Here is a 26,597-nt window from a genome sequence, read left to right on the forward strand (position 1 = left end):
TGGGCGCTTGTTTCTTTGGTCCCGGCTTGGGCTAAATCCCCTGTTCTAGGGGAGATGAAAATAGCCTATTCAGTACATTGACTTATAATACTGTACAATGTTCACAGCAAGTGAACAGGAAGCCCCAGTTGGTACATATGGTGATAACACCTGTTAGCTGCTTCCTTTTGTTTCTTTTTTTCTTTTCTTTCCTTTTTGCTGTTGCTGTTGTTGTTTTCAAAGAGGGCAAGAATGAAGAACTCTAGGCAAGACAGTTAAGGGTAAGAATTTTAGATTAGAGCAAGCAAGAGTTCAGCGAGAATCTGAATATATAGATGTTATGAAGCTCAGATGAAAATACTGATCAGAGGGGCGCCTGGGTGGCTCAGTCGTTAAGCATCTGCCTTCGGCTCAGGTCATGATCCCAGGACCCTGGGATCGAGCCCCGCATCTGGCTCCCTGCTCAGTGGGAAGCCTGCTTCTCCCTCTCCCACTCCCCCTGCTTGTGTTCCCTCTCTTGCTGTCCCTCTCTGTCAAATAAATAAATAAAATCTTTAAAAAAAAGAAAAGAAAAAGAAAATATTGATCAGAAATTAGGCAGAGAGAAAAAAGAAACAGCAGATTACAAAAATGAGGACCTAGGACAGGGAATATTCCAGATTTCTTGCAAAGAATCAGGACTAGAATATATAAAATATGTCCTTGTGGAACAGGACAGCAAATTCAGCTAAGAAAGCTTCTTGAGGACTGGGACCATATGCCAATTCATCTTTACATGTGCAAACCATCATATATCACTGGTGCTCAATAAATTATTATTGAGTGAATTAATCAATTTGAAATACAAGTATCAAAACAGAACCTGATAACTGAAGTAACTTTTGCTTCTGCATAGAGCAGGGGTCAGCAAACTGTGGCCCTTCCCACATTTCTCGCCATTGCCTGCTTTTGTGAATCAGTTTTATTGGAACAGAGCCATGCCCATCTGTTTACATATTGGCCTTGGGTGCTTTCACACTACAGCAACAGACTTGAACAGTTGTGACAGAGACTGCATGGCTCGCAAGTCTAAAATATTTACTGTCTGGCCCTTTAGTGAAAAAGTTTTCTGACCCCTGCCATAGAGGTTTAAAACTATTTTTGTATAAGTTCTGTTCAGCGTGATTTAATCACAGCATGGCTCACTCAGGTCCAGAGGTAATTGCGAGCACCTGTCTGTTCTGTGAGGCAAGATAACAGCAAGTCCTGGGAACCAAAGCAGGGCGGGGTGACAGATCTGTCAGAGATAAGAGCAAAGGTATCTTGATGCAATCCAGTAATTTCATCTCTCCCTTCTTTGAACCATTTTTGTATCTCTCTGACAGCAATGGTCACATTGTACTTCGAATGATCACAATTTTGTATCTTCTTTCCCCCACTCAAAGCAGGCTGCAGGAGGGCAAAGACTGCATTTTGTCCACTTCATATTGGGAGTGTCTAGCAATACTTCTGGTTAAATAGGTACTCATTTAAAATACGAGTTGCAGCTAGCAGGATTATGGTAGCATCTGAAAAAGAGGAAAAGCAAGGTCTGGCAGCTCAGAGGCTGTATGCTTTTATGTATTAGCAAGCAAGAGATACAGTTAAATGAAAATCTGTGTGGAGTAGTGTTCATGTAATTGGTAACACCAAGAATTAGCTCTGTGTGAGGGACTGACTGTTCAAGGAATCGCTCAGATTTTTTGAGGCTTTTTATTTCCAAAGAATACTTGTTTTTTTCTGATCTGGGAACAGAATCTCTGCTTCAAGTATGCTCAGTTATTAAATGGATTCTCTGATCCCTTTGTGGCAGGAATAATTCCCTTTGGCTCACAAATTCTAATTCTGGGTCTGACAGTGGGGCTTCCTCCTTACTTATCTGTCTAGTAACATCATTCATCCAACAAATATTTAATGAGCTACTACTATGTCCCCAGGCTTTTTGAGAAAGCGGGTTTAAGCTCTGTTTTTCCATTATGGAGGGCTAAGATGATAAACGCTACATGTTATTGAGAACTTTACTACATATTGGTGTGCAAGGGAGGAGAGATGGGGGACTAGTAGCCTGGTGGGTCTGATGAGAGTGTGGAGAGAAAGAGGAGTCCAAGTCTGGCAAGCTCCTGACAAGTCTAAATTTATTTCCTATCTGGGACTTAGGGCTTAAATGGAAGAAGCCTCTGGCAGACAGATTTGGACACTCTTTTTTTGGTTTTAAGATTTTATTTATTTATTTGACAGAGAGAGAGAGATCCTGAGGTGGGGCTTGATCCCAGGACCCTGGGATCATGGCCTGAGCCCATGGCAGACATCTAACCAACTGAGCCACCCAGGTGCCCCAGATTTGGACCCTCTTGAAGTAACATCCTGCTTGTAGGAGGTTAGGCAAAGTGGAGACTGCCTAAACTTGGTTTTGTTCCTTGGATAAAATTCCCGTATGTGTGCCTACACTTAGATATCTGAACTCAGAGTGTCAAATATGAGAAATAGCTTTTTCAAGGAACTACAAAAATCTTTGGAGAAAATTTATAAGTGTTACTTAGTATGCAAGGCTAACTAAATTGAAGAAGGAAGAAAAATTGTATGACATCAGTACATTTCTTACAGCGTTTAAGCAAATGAATTACTTTTGACTGTGTGAAATTTAGTTACCAAAAAGTGATTTGATGATTACTATAGGAAAAAAGACTTAGACTCCATCAGTGCCTCATTGAGGCAGAATTAGGAATTTGGCCACCTTTGTCTTCTCAAATTTTAACTTTCCTTTCAACATCCACATGCCCAGGAATCCACTTCCTTTCTGTTTTCCTTATCAAAGCATGACTTGAAGAACAAAATCTCATGGTGCTGTAAATGATGAAAGAAGTTTAGAATATCTGTTTCAGGTGTATTTGTATTTTATTATGGGATCAAGTCATGTTTTCTAATGCTGAACTGTGAAGCACCAGGACATAGGCTTTGGGAATCATTTTTATATGATAGCCTTCCAGGTTCTTCACAGAACCCTATTCTATTATATAGGCCTGCCTGCCCTGCCTCCTTCTCCTCCAGATGTGTTGAATTTCTACTACCATATCCTAGAGCCCATTCTAGCTACTAGGTATGGAGTAGTGAATGAGAGACATAGGACCTACCCCTCATGGAGCTTTTATTCTTACGGGTAGACAAAAACACCTAAATAAGCAAATAAGGTATTTATTAGGATAAATGATATAAAGAAAATACAACAAGGTAATGGTTAAGAGTGCCTGTGGAAGTTATCAGGGCAGATGCCTGTGAGGAAGGGATAGTTGAGCTACCCCTTAAATGAAGGAGATAGAGAAGCCAGCCATATGAAGATTTCCGTCAACAGTGTGCCATGCAGAGGGGAAGGTTTGTGCATAGGTTTTGAGGCAGGAATGATTTTGATGTGTTTGAGCCACAGAAAGAAGATCAGTGTGATAGGAATACAGTGAAAAGAGGGAGAATGCTATAAGATGAGGCTAGAGAGGAAAGTGGGGGCAGAATTATGTGGTCCTTTTAGTCCATGTAAACAGTTAGAATTTAAGTGTGTTGGGCATCCAGTGAATACTTTCAGCATTTGATAGCATCTACACCACCCTGTCACATACTTGGGCTAAAAGTACCAGCTTTTCTGTTTCCTGGTGTTTTATTTTTCAAGGCAAAGGTCATCAGCTCTCTGGAGAGGTTTTCACCATTCCACATAATTTCTTCCTCTTGGGACATCTCTAGCCCCCTCTGGGATGCTCATTTTTTGCTTGTCATCTTCGGCTTTTGCAGCTCATTAAACTTTCACCCTAGAGAGTGCAAGCTTGGTGCAGTTGGGATTGTGTTTTAGGGATCACTGTTTTTCACACAGTGCCTTCCAGTGTCTTCTTCCTAAACGCTCAGGAGAAACTGTTAATGAATTACTTAGTTCCCTGAAGTAGCTTTAAGAAGGAGAGTGGGTTTAAGGTTTCATTTCAATTCATCACAGTGCCTAAGGTGGTATCCTACCCAGAGTGAAAATGCACGCTGAGAAAGTCCAGTTGTGGAGAATGTTTTTAATCACAGGACTTGGTGAAACAATGATTAAGCCAGAACAGTTTGATAGACACTGACCTTGTCAGGGTCTGAATAAACTAAAGTAATATTTAGCTGCAAATAAAGCCTTTTTTACAAATAATATAATAAAACCATGGGTTGAATATAGAATATTGATTAATCTAAAGCTGTTAATCTATGGGGCATATTAACAGTGAACACATGTTTATAGCAATGTGAACAAAACATTTTTCTAATATTATATTTTTCTGTTTCACGTTATCACTGCATGATAATTGATTCCCTGTCTTGACTATAAATTGTCTCCATGTTTCAGTTTCCTTAGTGTAGGTTATAGTAAGCACATCTGTGTCTACTCTCACTATGCCACATGGATTTACAGTTTCTAGACCCAGGTCTGCCTTTGTAGTTGAGCATCACAGGAAAGCTATTCAATGTCCTTGATCATTTAGGTTGTTCTTCTCATTACCTGTTCTTATGCTTTAAAGTGCAGCATTTGCATTCCTACGCAGTTTCTGTACCAGAACCCTTTTCCCTGAAGTGCCCAGCTGTTTGTTGACTGTTGCAGCTGTGAGATGAGATGTTCAGCAATAGCCCATAATAATGCTAAATTAGTACTGCTTGAAAGCAGTTTGCAACTCAAAGTAACTATCTGTTGCAACTCAAAGTAACTATCTTTCTAGTTATTCCAATTGAGATTCATTACAAAAGGATACCCTATTCCCTGTGTTTGGAATTAGGAGACATAAGATCTACTCTTGTTTCTGACTATAAGCCATTCAATCAGCATTTATTTTAATTTTTTCGTCCATAAGATCAGCAGTGAGATGGTGTTGGACTGCCAATTGCTAATCTTTAACGTCCTCCCCGGTTTGAAACTTCCAAGAATGCTGCATGTGGTTTTCTCTAGCGCAGATGGGCATTTGCACGTTGCGGATGATATGATCTGACCTTGGGGGCTTTACTTTTTTAAGCCCTGGGAATAATTGCCAACATCTGTTGGGGTTTACCACGTGTCAGATGTAGCGTTGCAATTCACACACGATCTCATTCATCTAATCCTTCTAACAACCCGTATGATGTAGGAATTAACCCTCGTTTATAAAGGAGACATAATTCACCTATAAGTTGACCTTAGTCTCCGTTTATAAGTACATGTAGGAGTAGGGTCCTCATTTCTAATATTCCATCAATCTGTGCGCACATTCTCATTGTGAACATCTCGGGGGGTGGGGTGGGTGCTTCAGTCAAAGTTCAAATAAATGTCCTTCGGAAAGGAACAAGAATCAGTAAACGGCTTTTCTCCTCAGAAAGAACACCGGGAATTGCTTACAGTGGAGTACCCAGGGCGGAGTGCCCGCCAGTTGGGGGGCGGAGGGGGGTGGGTGGTGTCCCTGTGCCTAAAGGGACAAACTAGAAAGTTTAGTCAAAGAGTACATCACTTGAAAGCGCAAAGCGCATACTTCGCCCGTGCTGTGCGAGCCGAGTTCAGATCCGAGGTTCCGGCGCGCAGGCGGGTCAGCTTAGGCGCCTCGCTGCCGGAATAGTCCATTAGGGATGGCCACTGCAGGGTGTTCCCGACGCCAGAGCGCAGACCTGGCTGCCCGCTGCGCAGACGGGGGCGCGCTGCCTTGGGCAGCCACCCCCGCTCCACTGGTCAGGTGAGCGCAGCCCGGGGAGCCGCGAGTCCTATTGGAGCAGACGGAGGATGGAGGGGGAGGAGAGAGAGGGGAGGAGAATGGAGCCACCTTCTTGACCCGACAGGGGGAGAGAGGACCAGCAGCCCCGGCGAAGCCTGGGGACGCGAGCGGGAGGCAGAACGACGGTGTGCGAAAGGGACCGGCGGGGACCGCAGGGCGCGCGCGGATGTCGGTGTCCCCAGGGCTAGGTAGGCCATGGCTGGGGGATGGTGCTGCGAGCATCCCAGTGCTACAAGGGAGCTGCACCGCACGCGCCGCGCGCCTGGGGGTTGGGGGGCGGGGGCTGCTCCCGCACCTGTTGCTGGAGGTGGAGGCGTGGGCGCCGGAGGCAGGGCATGCGCCCCGCGCCGCCGGCTGCAGCTAATCCCGCGGAGCTGTCAGCGTCCACTCTGCCCAGGGCTGAGCTCGGTTCCTGCCCGCCGCCCCTTCAAAAGCAGCTTGATCTCTGGGAAGGTGCGAAGTGGGAATGAGCAGAGGGAAAACTTTCTTTTCCTCTCTTTCTGCCTGTTTGAAACCCGAACCCTAGCTTTAATTTCAAAAAGTCTGCTTGGAAAATAACCGACCAAGAACGGCGCGCCACAGGTAATAATTAATAACGGGAACGTTGAAATAAACTTAAGGAGTCTTATGTTCACAAATAACCGCTGTGTCGAAGAATTTTCAGTGAAATATGTTGCTCTCAGGGAGTTTGGGATTAGCCTGGAGCCGCAGAATAATATATATTTTTAAAAAGCTTAGACATTTTTAACGTCTTCAGCTATTTTAAAATAGATTTTTTTTCTTAAAATTAAAACTAAGAAACTATGCTAGTGTTCATGGGGGGAAGAAACTCATTTTAAGGTGCAATACTAACTTACTCGTAACTTTTATTTTAAACCGACTTTTAACATTTCATGAAATCCACAACCTTTAAAAATGTGTGTAATGTGTTTATATGTAAGCTGTGGACTCTTTTAGAAATTACTCATATCAAATCATGAGAATGCATAATTACCAACCATTAGGATGAAGCTAAAAAAATATACCTTAGCTAATACAGCATTATTTAAAAATTCTGAAGTTATTACCTTACATTACTAAAGTGCTTTTTTCTACCCTTTGCGTGTCATTTATCAAAACGGCTAGATAGAACAAAAAAAAAGTCATTAAAAAAGATGTTCTAGTCAAGATACAAAGGAACACCAACAATTTTTTGGGGGGGGTGATTTACTATAGGGGGTGCCAGATACAGTGTGAACTGTGATATAATAAAATCTTTTAAATATCTGCAATTAGATATGTCTTGGCTTGCCGTTAACTTACTCTGACTTTGGACATTCCTCCATCCTTCTGCACCTGATTTTTCCTCATTTACAAAATAAAGGGATGGAACCAGGTGACTGAAAAGGCCTATTTCAGGTAGAAATGGTAAGCTTCTTTATAACTTTTTAAAAGAAGTAGCCAACATGTGTACACTAAAAATAAGTATGATCAAATCCTATCTCCATGTTTTTTCCATGATGAGTCACAATAGCCGCCACCCTATACTGAATGTCTCTTATGTAATGAATTCTGAGAAGCCCTTTATATAGATCATTTAACACTTACCACAAGACCATAGATTAGTATTATCCCAATTTACAGATAATGGTATTGAGGCATGGAAAGTTTAAGCTCCTTGCAAAAGTTCCCCAGTTAGTAAAAGCTGATCAAGGGTCTTTCCTGAGTGCTCTAAGCTCTACCCTATACTGAATGTGATGATTAAAAGCTGAAACTACCTATAAACATCAACTAAAAATAATCTTAGACTAAAATGTAAGTACATAATGAGGTACAGGTAGATTATGGAACAACATTGAGTCTTGATATCAGAAATAGAAATCATGTGTCAGTCAACATGTATTATATTTTAATAACAGCAGTTATAGTTTTATGCTGTACACATAACAAATATTGAATGCCAATTGTATTCATTGTTGGAAAAGGATAATGTGAGACATATTTAGAACACAAATACTTTGATGGTAATAAAAATAACGATTAGAAACAATACAGTAAGGCAGAGGCTAGTGTGAGGCAAAGTATTTCATAGATCTTTATACTTGCAGGTGTCCTTGCCCATGTTCTACCCAAAGAAAAAGAGTGTTCACAACAGAATTAGCTGTGACTAAACCCTTTTGTTCATGCCCCGACAGTGAATGATAATAGTATACTACATTTACTGAATGCCCATTTTATGTTAGGAATTCTAGGCCCTTTAAAAAGAGTAACTTTGTATTTATCATCAAATACTAATATTCTGATTTGCAGATAAAAAAAAAAAACTGAGGCAGAAAGATCTGTGACCTGGGAGGACCCACAAAGAAAATACATTTTGCCTTAGATTGGGTGTGTGATCCTTTAATGTTCAGAAAGTCGTAGGCTGTGAATACACCGTTGCACTCCTTAAGCACTGGGAGGAAATTTGGAGCCAAACTGGATCAACCCCTTTATTTTGAAACTACTTGGGGAAACTGAAACATAGAAAATTTGAGAGATTTAAAGTCACAGGTTCTCTTTTTGCATTTATGACTTGAGTCACCTGGATATTTCCATAAACTAATAAGTGAGAAGCATGATAACTGATTAACTTGGTCATTACATGTTTGATTTTTGACACTCAACCAAGCACTGCCTCGTGCTCTTTTTTAATATTTCTGTCCTGTTACTGCAAATTTCTAGGTTGCCCAATTAGGATACTAAATCTTTGAGGCCAGGGACTATATGTTTCTCTAGTATCTCTAGAGTTGAGCAAAGTTGTTAATATATTGAATTTGTTATAGGCTTTGTACTTACCTCTGATAAGTCATTTTATGCACTGGGTCCAAAAATCTGTACCGTGCAAGCACTGTGCTGTCATTACTTTTACTTCACATAGAGGGCAACCAGATAATTTATGGATGCTTTTAAAGCATATTGAACTCCTTAGATGATGATTGCTTAATTTGATTATAAAATGTAGTGTGACCAGGGAGAGATTTGGATGGGCATTTCCCTGATTTTGTGGGAAAAGTAAAACAGCTTAGTATTTCATGCAGTTGAGTGTACATCTCTCTCTCTCTTTGACTTGGAAGTAACTTTTTTTCTGATTATAAAGATAATACAAAACCATGTAGGAAATTCAGACAGTACAGCAGAAAGAAAAATCACCCGGAACTCCACTGTCCAAAGATTTTGGTGAAAATATAGCCAGAGAGATGTCTTTTTTCCCCATAACCCCTTGTGAATCAGGGTGAGAGCTGAATGACTTATTGGAACTGTTTACAATTTAAAGCTCTACTTAGTCTTAGTACTTTCTATCACTCTCAGGCAGCTCAAACTTTATATAAATAATGATACTTGTTGAGAAATGAAAATAAAAATTCTCATACAGAATGAAGTAGTACAGAAAGTTGATTTCTCCATGCATGCATGCCCGTTTTTCTCCCTTCACAAAGCAGGATGGGGGGTGGACAGGAGGCATCTTTGCATGTATGGAGGGTTCCCCAATGTGTCAGGATGTCAGGCCACACAAGAGGCCACAGCACCCGAGCTCTGTTGCCCCGATGGAAGTGTGGAAGAGGAGGAGAAGGGTGGAGCTGGGACACAGGAGGCTGTGGTAATACAAAGGCCGTGTTTTCTGATTCTACTGTGACACACTATACACTTTAAAATGTACCAGACCAAGTCCCTCCCCCAGCTGCTGGGCAGGTGGTCATGGGGCCCTTTCTGGTGCAGTCAGGCGTAAGGCTGGCTATACCTCAGAATGAGGGCAGGATGCTGATAGGGCATTTCTCATTCATTTATTCAGGATTCTGAAAACCCCGAATGGACTCTTTTTCATATAAAGGGGGAAAACTGGCTGTTGGAATAATTCTCCATAAATGAGTTTTGAACTAATACAAAATTATCAGGTATAAAGGGAGACTGGGGGTCTCTATGAGATAGGCAATGATAGCTCTTTCCATATGCATTTGAATATAATTACATTGAAAATATTAATGTTTTAAAGATGTTATTTGATTACTTTAATTCATAAATGTATTTGTTATTCAAAACTCCCTTTTCCTAGGCACATTTTCTTGATTTCTGCTATATATTTGAACATAGAATTCTTTCATGCCTTACTTTATTAGGGGCTTAACGTGGCTTAAATCCAACCATCTGTTCACATCTTGGCACATCAGTGCTTTGGAGGTGCTGGTAGGGGCTAAATAAATTTCCCACATTTTAAAGGTTAGGGAAAGAGCTACCTTTATGAATAGATTTCAAGTGATTCTCAGCAAGACAATAGTGCAGAAGTGGCGGAAAAATGCATTTCATTCTCTGAAGCACAAGGTCCCCTGTCTGTCTTTAGTTTTGCTGAAAGGCAATTAGCATTTCAACTAGCCAATTTGGTTACATGCAATGAAGTACTTGGGCTTATAATTTGCTGCTCTCTGTCTGAGGCAGTTGAGCTCCAGCTCCCATGTAATCCTTTCCAAGTAGCCTTCTCTCCAGCATAGTTATTGTTGCTGCTCTTAAATAACTAATCAACAGAGAGTTTTCCTTGCCTTCAACTGTGGGGTGCCATAAGGCAAGGAAAATGAAATGCCACACTAATAAGGCGATGATTGTAATTATTAAATAGTCATTATTGAAATGTGGCACAGGTTGAAAGATACAGAATAGCTTCAAATAGAATAGCTTCAAAATACAACTTCAAAAAAGGCATTGTGTGGCACTCTTAATAGTTTATTTCTGCATGCATTGGGCACAGTGAACAGAAGGTATGTATGTTATATAGAGGGAATTAAGTGAGATGACTCAAAATTAACAAGAAGCAATTCTTAATTATTTATATTGACTTTGCACTCTTTCCACAAGAAAGAATTCTTTGGGGAATATGTGTAAAAGAGAAAAGAATTTTTTTAAGCATTATAACAAGTGAGAAAGTGCTCTGAAGCATACTGTGGACATAATTCAAGGGTTTGTATTTGTGTGCTAATTGAAGATAAGATTTTGTTAGCTTCTTTAGTCATGAATTCTGATAATTATGTAGTATTAATATACTTCATGCACATATCATATTCTTCTTAAGGTACCACTGTATGTTTTGATAATCCTTTTGTTAAGATAATTGGAATGAAACTATCCTTTAATCCGTGTCATGGGGCAGTAATTCAATTTAGCTCATCTTTTTATGCAACACTGTTTTTGCAAAGTTGTACTTATGTAATTATTTGGAAATAAAATAACACATTTCTCATTTTTCAAATAATGTTTCACTGAAAAGGCATAAGAGAAATGTTTCAGATATAAGCCTGGCAAGTGATCAATATAATTTGAGAACGTATGTGAAAGAATGCACTATCTTTTATATTTCCAACCTCTGATATAAAGAGAAAGCCCTATCTGTACCTATAATTAGAGTCATTTGTATATTATTCAACTAAATTCAGCAGTGTTGGTGAGCAGGCATGAAATAAAGAAGGCTTACCTGTCCTTTGGCAGACTAGTCAGCTAGGGATGGAAAGTGTTGTGGAAAAAGTGGGACCTGATCTGGACTTTGCAGAGTGGTGGAGAAGAAGAGGGAGTGGAGAGAGGTAGAGAGAAGGGCCCAGGGAATAGCCTGGATCAGGGGTGCAGAGGGAGGAGTGATCCAGGTGTCTTGTCCCAGATACACATTAGATCAACTTGACTGCAGCTGTTGAAAGAAGAGAAAGAGATGGTTGGAAGTGCAGGGTTGGTTGGATTTTTTTAAAAAAGTAATTCAGTGGCTTTTAATATATTTACAGAGTTGGACAACTGTCACCACTGTCTGTTCCAGAACATTTCTATCACCTCAAAAAGAAATTCGGTACCCATTAGCTTTCCCACCCCATCCTCTCCCACCCCCAAGTCCCTGGCAGCCAATCTGTGCCTTATAGATGTGGCTTTTCTGGACATTTCATGTGACTGGAATCTTATAGTATGTGGCCTTATGTGTCTGCCTTCTGTTACTCACGGTACTGTTTTCAAAGTTATCGTGCTGTAGCATGAATCACTACTTTATTCTTTTTTTTATAGCTGAACAATATTTCTTTGTATGTTTACATGAATATACTGCCTTTATCCATTCATCAATTGAGGGACATTTGGGTTGTTTCTACTTTTTGACTATTATATTATGGACATTTGTATATAAGTTTTTGTGTGAACATATGTTTTCAGTTCTGTTGGTTATATATCTAGGAGTAGAATTGCTGGGTCACTTGGGAGGGTAGATAAAATAGCCAGGATGCATTCAGGAGAAATGTATCCCTTTTCTTTTATACCTTCTTTTAAGCTCAGGGTCACGTTATGGGGCAGATGTATCAGGTGTGGCTTGAAGGTTCGTCGCTTGGAACTTTCCTTGCATAGACTTCTGCCAATTAACTAAGACATTTGAGACAGGGCCAAATTGTGAGAAAACAACATAAAGGAAGAACTTGGAGCCAATGACTTCTCCCTCACCACTGGCTGTGGTTTTTTTTAAGAAAGAAGTATGGTGCAGGCTGGGACAATAATTGACCTGTCTAGGATATGCTAACGTCAGAAATGTGATTGGATGTTATTTGATGCACACTGAATTCAGTTCTCTAATGACTTCTGTGTTTTCCGTAGGGATTCACCTAAATGATATGGGTTGAACTACCAAAATGAGAAAAACAATATTTTTGCTTCTAAGACAAATTACAGAAGGTTTAAAATGTTTCGATAAGGAGGGCAATTCAATAAATCACTTGATTGAGAATTGGGCTTTAGGTGAAAGACAAGTCCAGTTCACTAATGAACTGTGTGTGTTTGTGTGTGTGTGCATTTATGCGTTTGTTTATCTGAAACCTTAACTAATTTCCTGAAAGGGTCTGATGTACTTTATAAGATGAACAAATTTGAACAAATAAATTTGAACAAATTTGTCCAATTTTGGTGGAGGCAAAATATTTTAAGGTTTTTGAAAAAACCTAAAAAATATATTTGCTTGGTACTTTGTGACTTACAACATAGGTTCACATGAATTAATTCATGTAACCTTAACCACATGATTGAAAGTTATTAACTTTTACTTTATAGATGAAATGAAGATTTATAAAAGTCAACAGAATTAAAAACAGCAACAAACTCAGGTCTTCAGTTTAATGTCCAGAAGTTGTCCACTCCTTAATGATCACAGTAATGATCATACTCTATTATTTTTTGGTGTCTCACAAAAAACATTTCTATTAATTTTAAAATGAATTGACTTCTTATCTTAAATTTCCTAATATAAGTAGATCTGTTTCACCAGGTAGCATTACATTGAAAATCTCACTATAATAAAAATATTTCCAAACTTCAATCAGGACTTCACTTCTCTTGAACATTTGTTACCAAAATTATAAATAATTAGAAATAATCTTTGAATACCATTACAAAGCAATTTGATCCTGAGTGGCAGTTTTACATAATATTTAAGTACCTTTCTTGGAGAAAGTTAGCAAACTCAGGAAATTGTTCTTGTTTTTAGGTGATTAGAAGGCCCTAGTTTTTATAAGTCAGTGCTAAACCTACTACCTGAGAACTTGACATAATATAATTAATAGAATTTCCAGAAGCTGTTTTGGCTTAGGGGATTTTACTTCATCTTCCTTTTATTTCTCACTGATATTCATGAGTGCTGTTATATTGAGGGTTGGCCATTCATTCATTCAGTGTTTACTGAAGCACTCTACCATGGACTTGAAAAACATGCTGAGTGGGTGAGTTCTAGTTTTACATTTTATTGTAGCTACTGACCTCAAAATTCAGATTTTATAGTGATTTTTAACATTTTAAAATCCTAATGATTTCATTGGCACTGTGTTTAGAAATCTTAACCCTACTCTTCGAGACAGCTAACTCCTTTTCCCTCCCTCCCCAGGAGATGAATGTAAGCATGGAGAGAATTAGGGCTGCCTATTTGCCTTCTTTCATTGCCTCTGCTCTTATTAAAGTATCGTGTTATCCACAAATAGAATCTATGCCGACAATTAATTACCTTGCAAATGGAAAATCACTGTGAGTGTGAAATTCTACATAATATGACCGTTCTTGTTACATCATTAAGGATTAGGTATAGGGCTGGTCTCTTCAGTAGACTGTGCTGGTGAGTAGGCTATGCTGCCAATAAGAGGCTAGGTTTGATTATAGAAGAAAATAAAGATGTGCATTTTTCATTTAATGACGTTTTTATATGATAGGACATATAGATACAGTGGCTTTTAAAATTATCTTTCCTACAAGATCTTTCCTAGCAAGATTCCTTTCTTAATAGAGAATATTAATCTAATATTTAGTTAAAAACATGGGATCTGGACCTTGAGAGCTTAGGTTTGTATCTTGGCTTTGGATTTCTGAGGTCTAATCTTGACAAATATATTTAATCTATATGTCAGGTTCCTCATCAGAAAATAAGTATAATAATAGTACTTATATTTTAAATGGTTGCTATGAGGATCAAAGAAGTTAACACATGTAAAGGCATTACAATAGCCTAGATTTTAGCTGCTATTAGCTAATATTGTCACAAGTGAAACCCAAGTTTTTGATGATTAGGGTGCATGAAGGATACACTCTTCCTTTGCTCCTTTGGCCTCCTCTAGATTCCTGAAGAGGATTTAAATTTACCTTGAAGCTACTAGAGCTCAAGCATCAGCCCCTAACATTTCTTTTCCTTTCTTACTTTTATAGACTTCTTTTGGATCCTTAGCACATTAATCTTGTGGCCTTTTCATTTTCTAATATAGGTACTTCCTTAAGGAGGTCTTCCTAAACCCTCCAATTAGGTTTTACATCATTCAGGTTCTGATTTCTAGGATAATTGCTCTTTTGACTGATGAGTCTTTCTAGGGCCTTTTATTTTATTTATTTTTAAAAAGATTTTATTTATTTATTTGAGAGAGAGAATCAGAGCAAGTGGGGGAAGGGAGAGAGACAAGCGGACTCCATGCTAAGGGCAGAGCCTGATTCGGGGCTTGATCTCAGAATCCTGAGATCATGACGTGAGCCAAAACCAAGAGTTGGATGCTTAACCAACTGAGCCACCCAGGTGTCTCTCTGTCTAGGGCCTTTTAAAAAATTTCCAATTGATGCTGCTTTATTTTGGTTTTTTGGTATTGTTAATTTATAAATGAATTTTATTGTAATCAGAACACAAGCCCTAGATGCTACCCAATTTTTGGAATTTGTTGTCAATTTTTATAAACCTTTCTTCTGTGCTCAAAATAACATTGTATTCTCTGATTGTTGGGGGTATATTCTGTATGCCCCTCAGATCAAGCTTAATAACTCTGTGGTTCATACCTTCCATATCCTTCCTAATTTTTATGTACTTGATATATTAAATATAGAAAAGGAGAGAGAGAGAATATTAAAATCCCTCACTTCTCTTTGGTGTTCTAGCAGGGTTTTTTTACATATATTTTGAAGCTCTGTTTTAGCTTATCTCCCGGTAAGTTGATATTTTTGTTATTATATAGTGACTGTCTTTATATGCTTTTTGCCTTGAAGTCTATTTTGTCTGTCACAGACACCAATAACATTTCAGTAGGATTTACCTGTTATCTCATGAACTTCAGAAAGAAGGAAATGATCCCAGAAAGGTCTAAGATGTAAGGAATGTTGACTGAAGTCAAGAATAAACATTTGGATAAACAAAGAATATCAACGATTAAATTTTATAATTCTATTGCTACACATTGAGAGTTAAGCAAAATAAGATAGAGCTTATATCATAAAATTAGCATGTTAGTAGGGTTTGTGTGACAGAGGATTGGTTTTGAATATTCTAAGATCCTTTTATTGTAGGTGAAGATATTTAACTTTAAACTTTTAAAAATTTACAGGACAAAAATGATATCTCTCAAAGAACAAACTTATCAATCCACAAGCACAGTGAAAGGAAGCAAGAGAAGAAAAAATAAAACTGCATAAGAGCAGGGCAAAAAGCACAAATAACAGAAAAGGATCTAATTGTAAGACTGATTGTAGTAAATGACTATAAATTAAACTCCTCAGTAAGAGCACAGAGATTATCAGAGAAGACCAAACATTATAGAAATCAATTACATGTTGTTTACAAGGGACACACATTAGGCAAAAGGACTTAGAAAGATTTGAAAGCAAGAGAATGCAAAGAGAGATAATACCTCTAACAATTTTGTATTTAATTTTGTACACTCTTACTTGAAGAGGAACCCCAAATTTATATATGCTTCAGTCATAACTAACCACTCTAAAACTTAATAACTTAAAATAACTACTTACTTTGCTCATAAATCTACAACTTGCAAGGGCTTTATGAGCACAGTTATCTCTTGTCTTTTTGATTATAGCCGTTCCAATAAGAATAAAGTGATATTTTATTGTGGCTTTGATTTGCATTCTTCTGATGACTGATTAATCATGTTGAGTACCTTTTTATGTACCTGTTAGCCATTTGTATACCTTCTGGAAATGTCCTTTACCCATTTTTTAATCAGATTGTTTGTTTTTTGGTATTGAGTTGTATGAGTTCTTTATGTATTTTGGATATTAACTCCTTATCACTATAGGATTTGCAAGTAGTTTTTCTCATTTTGCAGGCTACCTTTTAATTTTGTTGTGGTTTCCTTTGTGTTGCAGAAGTTTTTTTAGTTTGATGTAGTTTCTCTTGTTTTTGCTTTTGTTCCTTTTGCTTTTGGTGTCAAATTAAAAAAATAATTGCCAAGACTGATGTCAAGGACCCTACACCCTATAATTTCTTCTAGGAGTTTTATGGCTTCAAGTTTTATGTTCAAGCCTTTAATTCAGTTTGAATTGATTTTTATCTGATTGTTTCATCCATAAATGATCACTTTACAGTTATTTTATTAGGAGTTACAAACATGTGCTTTGTTAACTCTGTCCTTGACACATTAGCTGGAATTCTTTAAGGAAGAACTTTTCCTTAATGGCTAGGCTATTTGGTTATTCTGAAAAGGAGTTTACCCAGAATAGACAGATAAATATTTAATTCTTCCCTCTTAAATGTTAATTTCAGAGTAAGACATTGATGCTCCAGTTACTTTCAGGAGTGACTAGTGAGATTTATTTATTCGTTTATTTTAGTATACTTATGAACATAAAGATTTATATATTCAGTGTGATTGAAAGAATTGCAATCATTACCCTTTAGATGCGCAAAAATTTTAGTCTTTGGCTAATGGGAGCCCTTTCATGTTCCTCTACCCCATCGATGTAACCTTACTAATCTTTAATAGCTTCCTTGGTGGTACAAGATACTCAGGTTCATTTTGCATATTTCCCTCCCCAGACATCAGTTATTTCTATAAGAAACCCTGGTTTTACTGGGGAATGGTGTTTAGAGACAAAAATCTGAGCACTAGTGATGCTTATTCTTACTGAGTTGTCATTACTTCTAAGCCTTTTTAATAGACAAAGTCAGAAATATGTAGTTTACAAACAATAAAAGGCATGAGGTGATAACTGGTGTTTCCAATTTAAATTTAACTTTCCAGATACTTTATATAATTTCTTCGGTTTTATTGTCATTTCTATTTTCTCTTATGTAATGACTTATTATTTGCCCTTTCTTATAAACATGTGTAGTTTCAAAATATATATTCTACAACATATAAAATGTTCCAAAATTTATATCCTACAATATAAAAATATAATTTAAACACAATAATACTGACTACTGACAATAAGGATATTGAATGAAGTATATAAGCTTTCTTTGCAGCTGTATTTGTCATTAGAATTTGTTCTGTGGTCAGTCAAAATACTGTTTTCTAAAGTCACTAGATATAATTATTTTGTCTGTGTGATTAGAACATCACTTGATATACAGTTGCTTTATTTATTTCAGTTTATCTATATATAGTTATTTTTGCAAAGAAACATTGGCAACATAATTCAAGGGCTAGTAAAAATGGTTATCTATAGGGGAAGGAAAGGACTAGGTGGATGGAAGTGAGAATTCTCTGAATATACCTTGTTATATAGGCTTAAGTTTGGATTTATGTAAATGTGTTATTTATTCCAAAATAAAAATTAGGTTAAAAAATTGTCAACACCAGGAGATGTGAAACAGTCTGTTGGATGTGTGAATCTAGAATTTGGGGAAGAAGTTTGGCCGGAGTTGTAAATTTGGAAGATTATGTTTATAGTAGTAAGGTGAATGAGATCACAGTGAGAGTGAGTGTGGATGGAGAAGAGGTCTGGGTCTGAGAACTAGAATAGTTTATCATGCAGAGGTCGGGAAGAAGACAAGGATCGAGCAAAGGAGGCTGAAAGATTTAGAAGGAAAACCAGATGGATGTGGCATCAGGAAGCCTCATGAGAAAGTGACCTAAGAAGGAAGTGACCATCTGTCCTTTCAGTCATTTTTCCTATTACCATCCTTCTAGTATATCCTAAACCCCAAGTGAATATTTAAAGTTATAGGACACAGCGGGAGTTGGGGAAATGGGAGATATTTAGGGTGGGAGAGAATGTGCTCTGATAATGGGAAAGCAAGTCCAACTTAGAAGAGTCATTCAAGTAAGCAAGTTCTTGTAAAATTTTCACTCTTAGTCTGCCTACCTTCTGATACCCTCAACCCTCACAGTTGACTTTGCTAAACTTAAATGGAACTCTGGATTTAAAATAGGATTAAGTTAAAATTTAAAGTTGGAGGAATAAGAATAAACAAAAAAATTGTCTTTCATGAACTGTAAAAAAATATAGAGTAAAATGATATAGGTATCTTTTTTTAAAGCCAGTTGATTAGCCTAGATTTTATGATTGAAGGAAGGGACAATTACTCTGATAGAAGGTGAGGACACAGTGGGTGGTATAACTTCAAAGTATTTTGTGCTCTGGACATATTCATTAAAAGCAAAATAATGAAAGAGGCAAGTCTGGGGGAGTCACTGCATTATTAGAAAAAGACTCCCTTATTTCAATTTATGACACCAGGTCACCTAAGGCAAAGTCAAGAGATGAAAGATATTGTAGTGATGCACACAATGAATTCCATTAAAGGCTTCCTTTTCACTTGTGAATTTTCTTCAAAGGTAAGTTTTAGGTATAGAGAATTTCTTAGAAGGATGTGAATACGTGTATGGGTGGGTGGGTGGATGGAGAATGTGTTCTCTCTTCAAGGAATGCATTGCAGCTGAAAGAAGAAATTGAGGAATGGAAGATAAGGAGGAAATCAGCTTAGGAAAAGCAAAAGATGAGAGATTTGTCTATATTTTTGTTTTGATTAATATTCCTGCTTTTTCACTTTATAAAAACACCTGGGTACTAAACATATCAGAAGTTCCCTGTTTTGATAATGGATTGAGACTATATTCATATAATTTGAAGATTGTAATCGTTAGGTTTTAATTAAGCTCTGAGGGTTTATATCCATAATTTATATGTTGTCATTATTTTAAATATGTAATAATTAAAGTGACACATTATATTTGATTTGGGAAAATAATGTATTTTAAAATGGCAGAATAGTGAACAGAAATGTTCAAGTTATCTATTTGGTGTATCAATAAACCACCCCAAAATTTAGTGGCTGAAATTAATTTATGATGATCTCTCATAGCTCCGGGGTTTAAAGGGCTTCTCTGGACGCTTCTTGCTTGGAGTCCACCATAGAATTAGAGCCAGAGAGTCACTGAACATGAAATCATCTGACACCTAATCACTCTCAAGTCTGTGTTGTGATATCACGTCTGGACATAACATGTATGGACAACTAGAAGTTGTCCAGGTGTCTCTCTTTCCATGCAGGTTCTCCATGTGGCCCGCTTGGACTTCCTCAAAGCATGGTGGTCTCCAAGTAGTCAGATGTCCTACATTGTGGTTGGCTTCTTCTGGGGCAAGCATTGCTGGAGCAAGTTGCTAAAAATAATTTCAACCTGGAATCTTACTTCTTGATATATGCTTGTGGAAACTTCGGTTTTGTTAATATGAATTGGGTGTGTTATGAGTGGTTGCTGTATGTTAGGCAGTGTGCTAAGAGTGCCACATATCTCACTTCTTTTAATCCTCATGACTTCCCTTTGAGGTAGATGATTTAAACCCACATTTTCATGAGAAATCTGAGGTTTATAGATACATCTGAGTTTTAGAGACACTAAGCCACTTGCCAACCTAACACAGATGGTAGGGACAGGGCGTGGATTTGACCTAGCAGTGTGACCCCAAAACAAGTGTTTATAATTTCCTATAATACAGATTCTCTTTTAAAATTAAAAAAAAGTCTTAATGATTTGGACTAAGACTAGGCTTGGTGCAGAGGAGGATGCAAAGATAGATAAAGTATAACATCCCTTCTTAAGGAGACCAAAGTATACTGGATGATGGATGCAGTTGTAAGTCAAGAAATGATATTATAAGTCATTTATAAGAGAGAGGTACTCAACTACAAGGATGTAGAGTTAAGGAATAAAGGAAGAGGGTGTGTTGGGAGGTCTGTAGCATTTTGTTTTGGTTTGAGACATGTTTGAGGGACTGGTAGGACATGTGTATGGACATACCTAGCAGTTAGGCAAAAGTGTCTTGAGGTCAACATGTAGGATTGGGGCTTTATTTAACAAGTATAATTGCCTACTATAGTCAAAATCGCTTGCTAGATGCTGTGGGGTAGCTACTTGGAAATGTCTAGGGAGTTGACAATATGAGTCTAGTTCTGTAGGATGTAAATAGGTATCAACAGGGGAAACTTGTTCTGTGGTCATTATAAATTTGAGAAATGATAGGTTAAATAAAGTTAAGTCTGTGTTTAGGCCTTTTTGGTGTTTGTTTTATGCTTTAAGTATTTTAAACGTTTAAGAAGGTATGTATAGTATCCATACAAATTTACTTCCTAAACATAGTTCACAAAAGAATTCTTTTGTTTGGCCAAAATTGGGCATAGCATTGCATAGAACACACTTTGGGGAACACATTTCTTAGAACTTATGTGAACATTTAAAAGTTGGAATTTAAAGTCTTTTATAGGGATCAGGAAAAGCTGAGATGTCTCAGAGGGAAAGTTTAAATTTGATACTGCAGGGATGGATAGAGTTGAGATGGAAGCTTGAAGAAGAAGCAAGGCTGAGGATGGGGGATTGTTTGTAGGTAGGAAGACTGCATTTGGGAGACAGGGAGGACTGGGGTGGAGGGAGAAGAGAAAGAGAAGAGGTAGAGAGATTAATAGGAGTAAAATCTTAAACATGAAAGAATGGGGTCAGGAGTATGGATGGTGGATTATTCTTAGGAGAGTATGGGTGTTGCATTTTTGGAGACAGTCTGTGGAGGTGGAGGAAGAGAGAATTCTGAGGGAAGGGAAGTTCTGAAATATAAATGTTCAGAGGTAGGCAGTTAATATTGATGGGGATTCTGATACAGCAATGAAAGCAAAGAAGAATAAACATTACTCTAATTTCTAATGTATAAAGGTGTACAATTTCCCAATAACTCTTCACATATCATTGTGGAGGGTGCAGTTGGGAGATAAAAACTGATCTAGAGAGGATTTGCCTTTTTTTTATTTATTTTTTTTTCCCTAGGAAAAAACTCATTCAAGATGAAATTCTATTTTCATGTCTTGATTTTGCTCGTATTTACTGCTGCATACCAGGCCTTAGACAATCCCTGGCACATTGTAGAGACTCTGGGTATTTTTTGGATGTTGCCAAATGATGAATGAATGTTAGATAGAGCCACAGCTAAGACCATCAGTAGCGTCCACATTCCATTAAGCTCTTTTTTTTTATTTTAGATTTTATTTATTTGTTTATTTGGGAGAGAGTGAGAGAAAGCCCAAGCGGTGGGGGGAGCAGCAGAGGAAGGGGGAGGAAACAGGCTCCTCACTGAGCAGGGAGCCCCATGAGGGCTTGATCCCAGGACTCTGGGATCGTGACCCAAGCCAAAGGCAGCCACTTAACCACTGAGCCACCCAGGTACCCCTCCTTTAGGCTCTTTAAAAGTTGTGTGCATGAACGAAAAGACTAAGCTCCTGAAGGACTTTGCACTAAACAATAGGTGGAGGGAACTGGTTAGGAATAGTGTGGACTGAAGATAGTACTAAAGAAGTGGTATAGGCAGTTGTGTAGCCCTTCTCTGAAAGATAGTGCTAACCTATTCCAGGAGCTGGGGCCAGTGTGTCATGAGGGCCACAGACTAAAACAGCAAGCCTAAGTGGATGGAAAAGGACCAGGTTCAGACAGGGCAGTGGGTCCTGAGGCTCAGTGGCAGCTGGATCACTGTAGACGGGGAGACACCATGCATCCTTTAGGAGTGCATAATGCCACTGGAATACTTGGAGAAACAAGTAAGGGACTTCCAAGAGGTAAAGCTGGTTTTCCTTCCAGCATGACTCATGGTGTTTGGAGTAGGATTTAATTTAATTTGGAGAAATAATGTCATGGTGACATATTTGTACCATGAGTGTTAATGGACTAGTTCATACTTGTTATATATTAATGATTCCAAGGAATTAATATTTTTAATTACATCACAGCTGTAAGAAAATTCTAATCAAATTTAATCCTGTCATCCCCCAGCATAGTAGTGAAACAGAGTTTGGGCTACATTTAAAACAACGGAAATAAGCACTATATCTTTTAAAAGGAAGAAGAAAAACATTTAAGTTTTTAATATGTGTAGGTGGTAGATCATGACCATGAAAGACCCAAAAGAATGGAAATTTAAGGTAAGAAATTAAAAAAAAAGGAGATGATTTAGAGTGAATGTTTTTTTCTTTAAGATTTTATTTATTTATTGGGGTGCCTGGGTGGTTCATTTGTTAAGCTTCTGCCTTTGGCTCAGGTCATGGTCCTAGGGTCCTGGGATCGAGCCCCACATCAGACTCCCTCCTCATCAGGCTCCCCACTCTCCCTGCTTGTGTTCCTGCTCTCTGTCGAAATAAATAAATAAAATCTTAAAAAAAAGATTTTATTTATTTATTTTAGAGAGAGAGAAAAAGCGCTCTAGCAGATGGAGGGGCTCAGGGGGAGGGAGAGGGAAAGAATTTCAAGCAGACTTGGTGCTGAGCAATGGACTTGATCTCACGACCTGAGACCATGACCTGAGCCAAAACCAAGAGTCGAAAGCTTAACTGATCAAGCCACCCAGGCGCCCCTAGAATGAATGTCTTGAGAAAAGCGCAGATATAGTTACAAAACTTGTTCGAGAAAGTAAGAAAGAGTACAGTCAATATATTATTAGGCATTTGCTTCTCTGTAGAGATGAATTTAAATCAAACTTAACAAATACCTTATTTAAAATGAAAAATCAGAAGAAAAAATAAAATGAAAAATCAGAAGACCTTGCAAAATGTTTTATACAGCTCAGACCCGTTCCAATGATTTGTTACTGATAAACTCCTAGGTTTTCCCTGAACTGGAAAGATTTCAAACTTTGACTTAGAATTTTTGAATGTTCTAATAGATGTTTTTAACATTTTTATCAGTTAAAAAAAACAGCCTGAAATGAATTTACTATGGAGTTAGTGGCACTTTCAGAGGGCAGTTAACAGTGTTTAATGGATTCAATGAAGAGTGTTTTAGTGTTTGGAAATTTTGACCTGCTTGGTAGAAGTACTTTTGTAATCTTACCAAGCATTGTAGAGATTTATAAAAAAATGGATTTTAGGCTTTTTCTTGATTTTTATCTCTAAACTACTTATGTAATTGGACAGAAAGAGAAGCTCAATCTCAGTGATTTTCCTTAGGGGTACAAGTATATTGACAAAATATTGTAGTATACTGATATAGCATTAAAAATCTTTCTCGCAAGTTCAGTGTATATGAGGCAAGTAGAGAAATAAATTAATATTGTAAAGTCATTGGCTTCCAACTTCCTGGGATGGAAATGTTTATAATCCATGCTTAGGTTTTATAGGTTTCAAAGTCATTGAGTATTATAGACGTTGGGGGAAAAGTAGTGGGTGTTCAGATATTTTGGCTTCAAATTAAGGCTTTTATTTTAATATTAGAATTTTGTACAGTTTTTAAGGCCCTGTGGAAAATTTGAAAATTGTTCAATAAAGGGATTGAGTATCTAAAAAGTATTTTGTTTAGTGGCATCTGGCTGGCTTAGTTGGAAGAGCATGTGACTCCTGATTTGGGACTGTGAGTTCAAACCCACATTGGGGTTACTTAAATAAGATTACTTAAATACATATTTAAATAAATAAAAGAATAACAGGCATTTTTTTAAAAAATTAGGAAAATAGCTCCTTGCAGTGATAATAGATTATATGACACATAAGTACTTTACAAATATGGAAAGGGAAATACTTAGCTGGACCAGAAATGATTGTATAGCACTTTAGCTAATTCATGTGAACATCATCTCTTTAGCCAGTGTGGTCACTTTTTTTTTTTTTTTTTGAGGGAGAGAGCATGAGTGGGGGGCAGTTAGGGGCAGAGGGAAAGGGAGAGAGAAAATCTTAAGCAGGCTCCATGCCCAGTATGGAGCCTGATGCAGGGTTTGATCTCATGACCCTGAGATCATGCTCTGAGCTGAAATTAAGAGTCAGACATTTAACCTACTGAGCCACCCAGGTGCCCCACCAGTGTGGTCGCTTTAAGAACTACTTTACCTTAATAAAATTCAGGTAAGACCAAAGAACAACAATTTTTTTTTCATGTATCATTGTTAAGCTCACATAATTCTATTTTGTGTCAAAGTAAGTGAAAGTGTTCGCCAGAAAACAGAATGTTATGAACAAAATTAAGTGGAAACTTATTTTTTATTCAAACGAATAACTTAAAAAAATCTCCTTTGTACTTGGAAACAAGGGAAACCCCAACACTTCTAAGTAATCTTTGTGTTACTAATATCTGCAGTAACAAACTTTTTAGAATATAACAGCAAGAACTCAGCTCATCAAACCCTATGAGATAGAGCCAAAGCTACAGTTGGAGCAAAAGCTATGAGATACAGCCAAAGTTACACATAGCTTTGGGGCAGGAATAATGAAAACCAATTTTCAATTTATGAATCTTAAAAAAAATACTATAATAAACCAATCAGCTTAGAGAAATTGATAAAGATTAAAGAAGAAATAGGTGAATTAGAAAACAGAAAATTTATGGACTTGGTAAATAAATCCAAGGTCAAATAGCCAAAATCAGCAGTCTTATTACTTCATTTTACAGATTAGGAAGTAAACTCACAAGGTTAAATGACTGCCTAAAGGTGCCCAGCTAGTAAGTGGCAGAGTACTCTAAAGACACAGCTGATAGGCCCCAATGCATTCTCTTTAGTATGAAGATTGGCATTAACTAATTGGTCCATTAGTCTGAATTCTGGTGAACAGTGTAGACCTTAAGTGGCTAGAAAGTGGCTTACAAGTGATATTGCTGGAGATGTTACAATTGCTTCAAGTAAGTAGTTGAATAAATATGGTAAAATCAGCTGTCACTTGGAGATTGCTGGAGCCTATAAGAAGGGCACATAAGCATTACAACCTGGGACAATAAAACCAAGAGTTTTATTAACAGAAGAAATCATGCGCTTATGTACATATGACTTCAGCGAAATTGAGAAGCAGAATCTGAAATTGATTACTGTTTGGCAACACTTCTTCATAAACTCATGGTGCAATGACTCAATATTCCATTAATTCTATTAGACTGCCATAAGTATCCCCTGCATCTTTTGATGAGGTTCCACTGCTACGTTATATAGATTTATAATACAAAATGTACATAATTCTTCGGTAGTTGGTACAGTTTTTAGTAAGTGGACAGATGGAAGGAAGTTGAGCCTATTTGATTTAAAGGAAATCAATATGATTATTTAAAAAAATGTGGGGGTGGGCTGCACATAGTGACTTGCCTCTAACGAGTATGGTATGGAAAGGGGTGGGGAGAAGAAAGTAACTTTGCAGGGGAGAACCCTAACAAATACTGTCTTAGCCAGGTGTAGTAAATCGTGTTGATAGCATGTACCTTTATGTGATGTAATGAGAATGTCACTCTACCTCTGTGGCCTTCCTGCAAAACCCATTACCAGTCTAATTATGAGACAAATCATCACACAAATCTCAGTTGAGGAACATTCTGCAAAGACCTGGCTAGAACTCTTCAAAACTGATAAGGTTATCAAGAATAAGAAAAATCTGAGAAACTGTCACAGCCACGAGGAGCCTAAGAAAACATGAAAACTAAATGGAATGTGGTATCCTGGATGAAGTCCTGGAACAGAAAAAGGACATTAGGTAAAAAGTAAGAAAATCTGAATAATATTTTGACTTTAATTAGCCAAACTGTGTTACATGGTTTTCTCATTTCACTGTGAAAATAATCATTTATTTTTAAAAAAATCATGGTATAAAATCATAGTGGTGCCTCAGTAGAACCTGGATGTTAAAAGGTTTGTGTACACCTAAAAGATTTAGGAAAAGAACAAAGCCCAAATTTAGTACAAAGAAGGGAATGATAAAGATCAGAGTGGAAATAAAATAGAGACTAAAAAACAATAGAAAGGGGGCTCCTGGGTGGCTCAGTCAGCTGAACGTCAGCCTTCAGCTCAGGTCATGTTCCTAGAGTCCTGGGATCGAGCCCTGTATTGGGCCCCCTGCTCAGTGGGGAGTCTACTTCTCCATCTGCCCCTCACCCTGCTTGTGCTCTTTCTCTCTCACTCTCTCTCTCAAATAAATAAAATCTTTAAAAAAATAAAAAATAAACAATAGAAAAGATCAATGAGACTAAGAGCTGGTTCTTTGAAAAGGTAAACAAAAATGATAAACCTTTAGCCAGACTAATCAAGATATAAGAGAGAGGACTCAAAATCAGAAATGAAGGAGGAGAAGTTACAACTGACACTACAGAAATACAAAAAATTAGGAGATTATTACAATAAAATTATATGCCAACAAATTGG

General features: G+C 37.6%; 1 protein-coding gene across 1 annotated transcript in view; it reads left to right on the forward strand.

The window, feature by feature from the left end:
- The first annotated feature begins 5,819 nt into the window (after positions 1-5,819).
- ADGRV1 (adhesion G protein-coupled receptor V1) overlaps positions 5,820-26,597 on the forward strand; it is a 536,135-nt gene continuing 515,357 nt past the window's right edge. The window contains exon 1 of the mRNA XM_027605560.2: positions 5,820-5,926. Within this exon, the coding sequence (XP_027461361.1) occupies positions 5,905-5,926 (22 nt within the window). The 5' untranslated portion in view covers positions 5,820-5,904. The remainder of the gene's footprint in view (positions 5,927-26,597) is intronic.

Source organism: Zalophus californianus, chromosome 5, assembly GCF_009762305.2.
Source record: "Zalophus californianus isolate mZalCal1 chromosome 5, mZalCal1.pri.v2, whole genome shotgun sequence".
NCBI classification, from domain to species: domain Eukaryota; kingdom Metazoa; phylum Chordata; class Mammalia; order Carnivora; family Otariidae; genus Zalophus; species Zalophus californianus.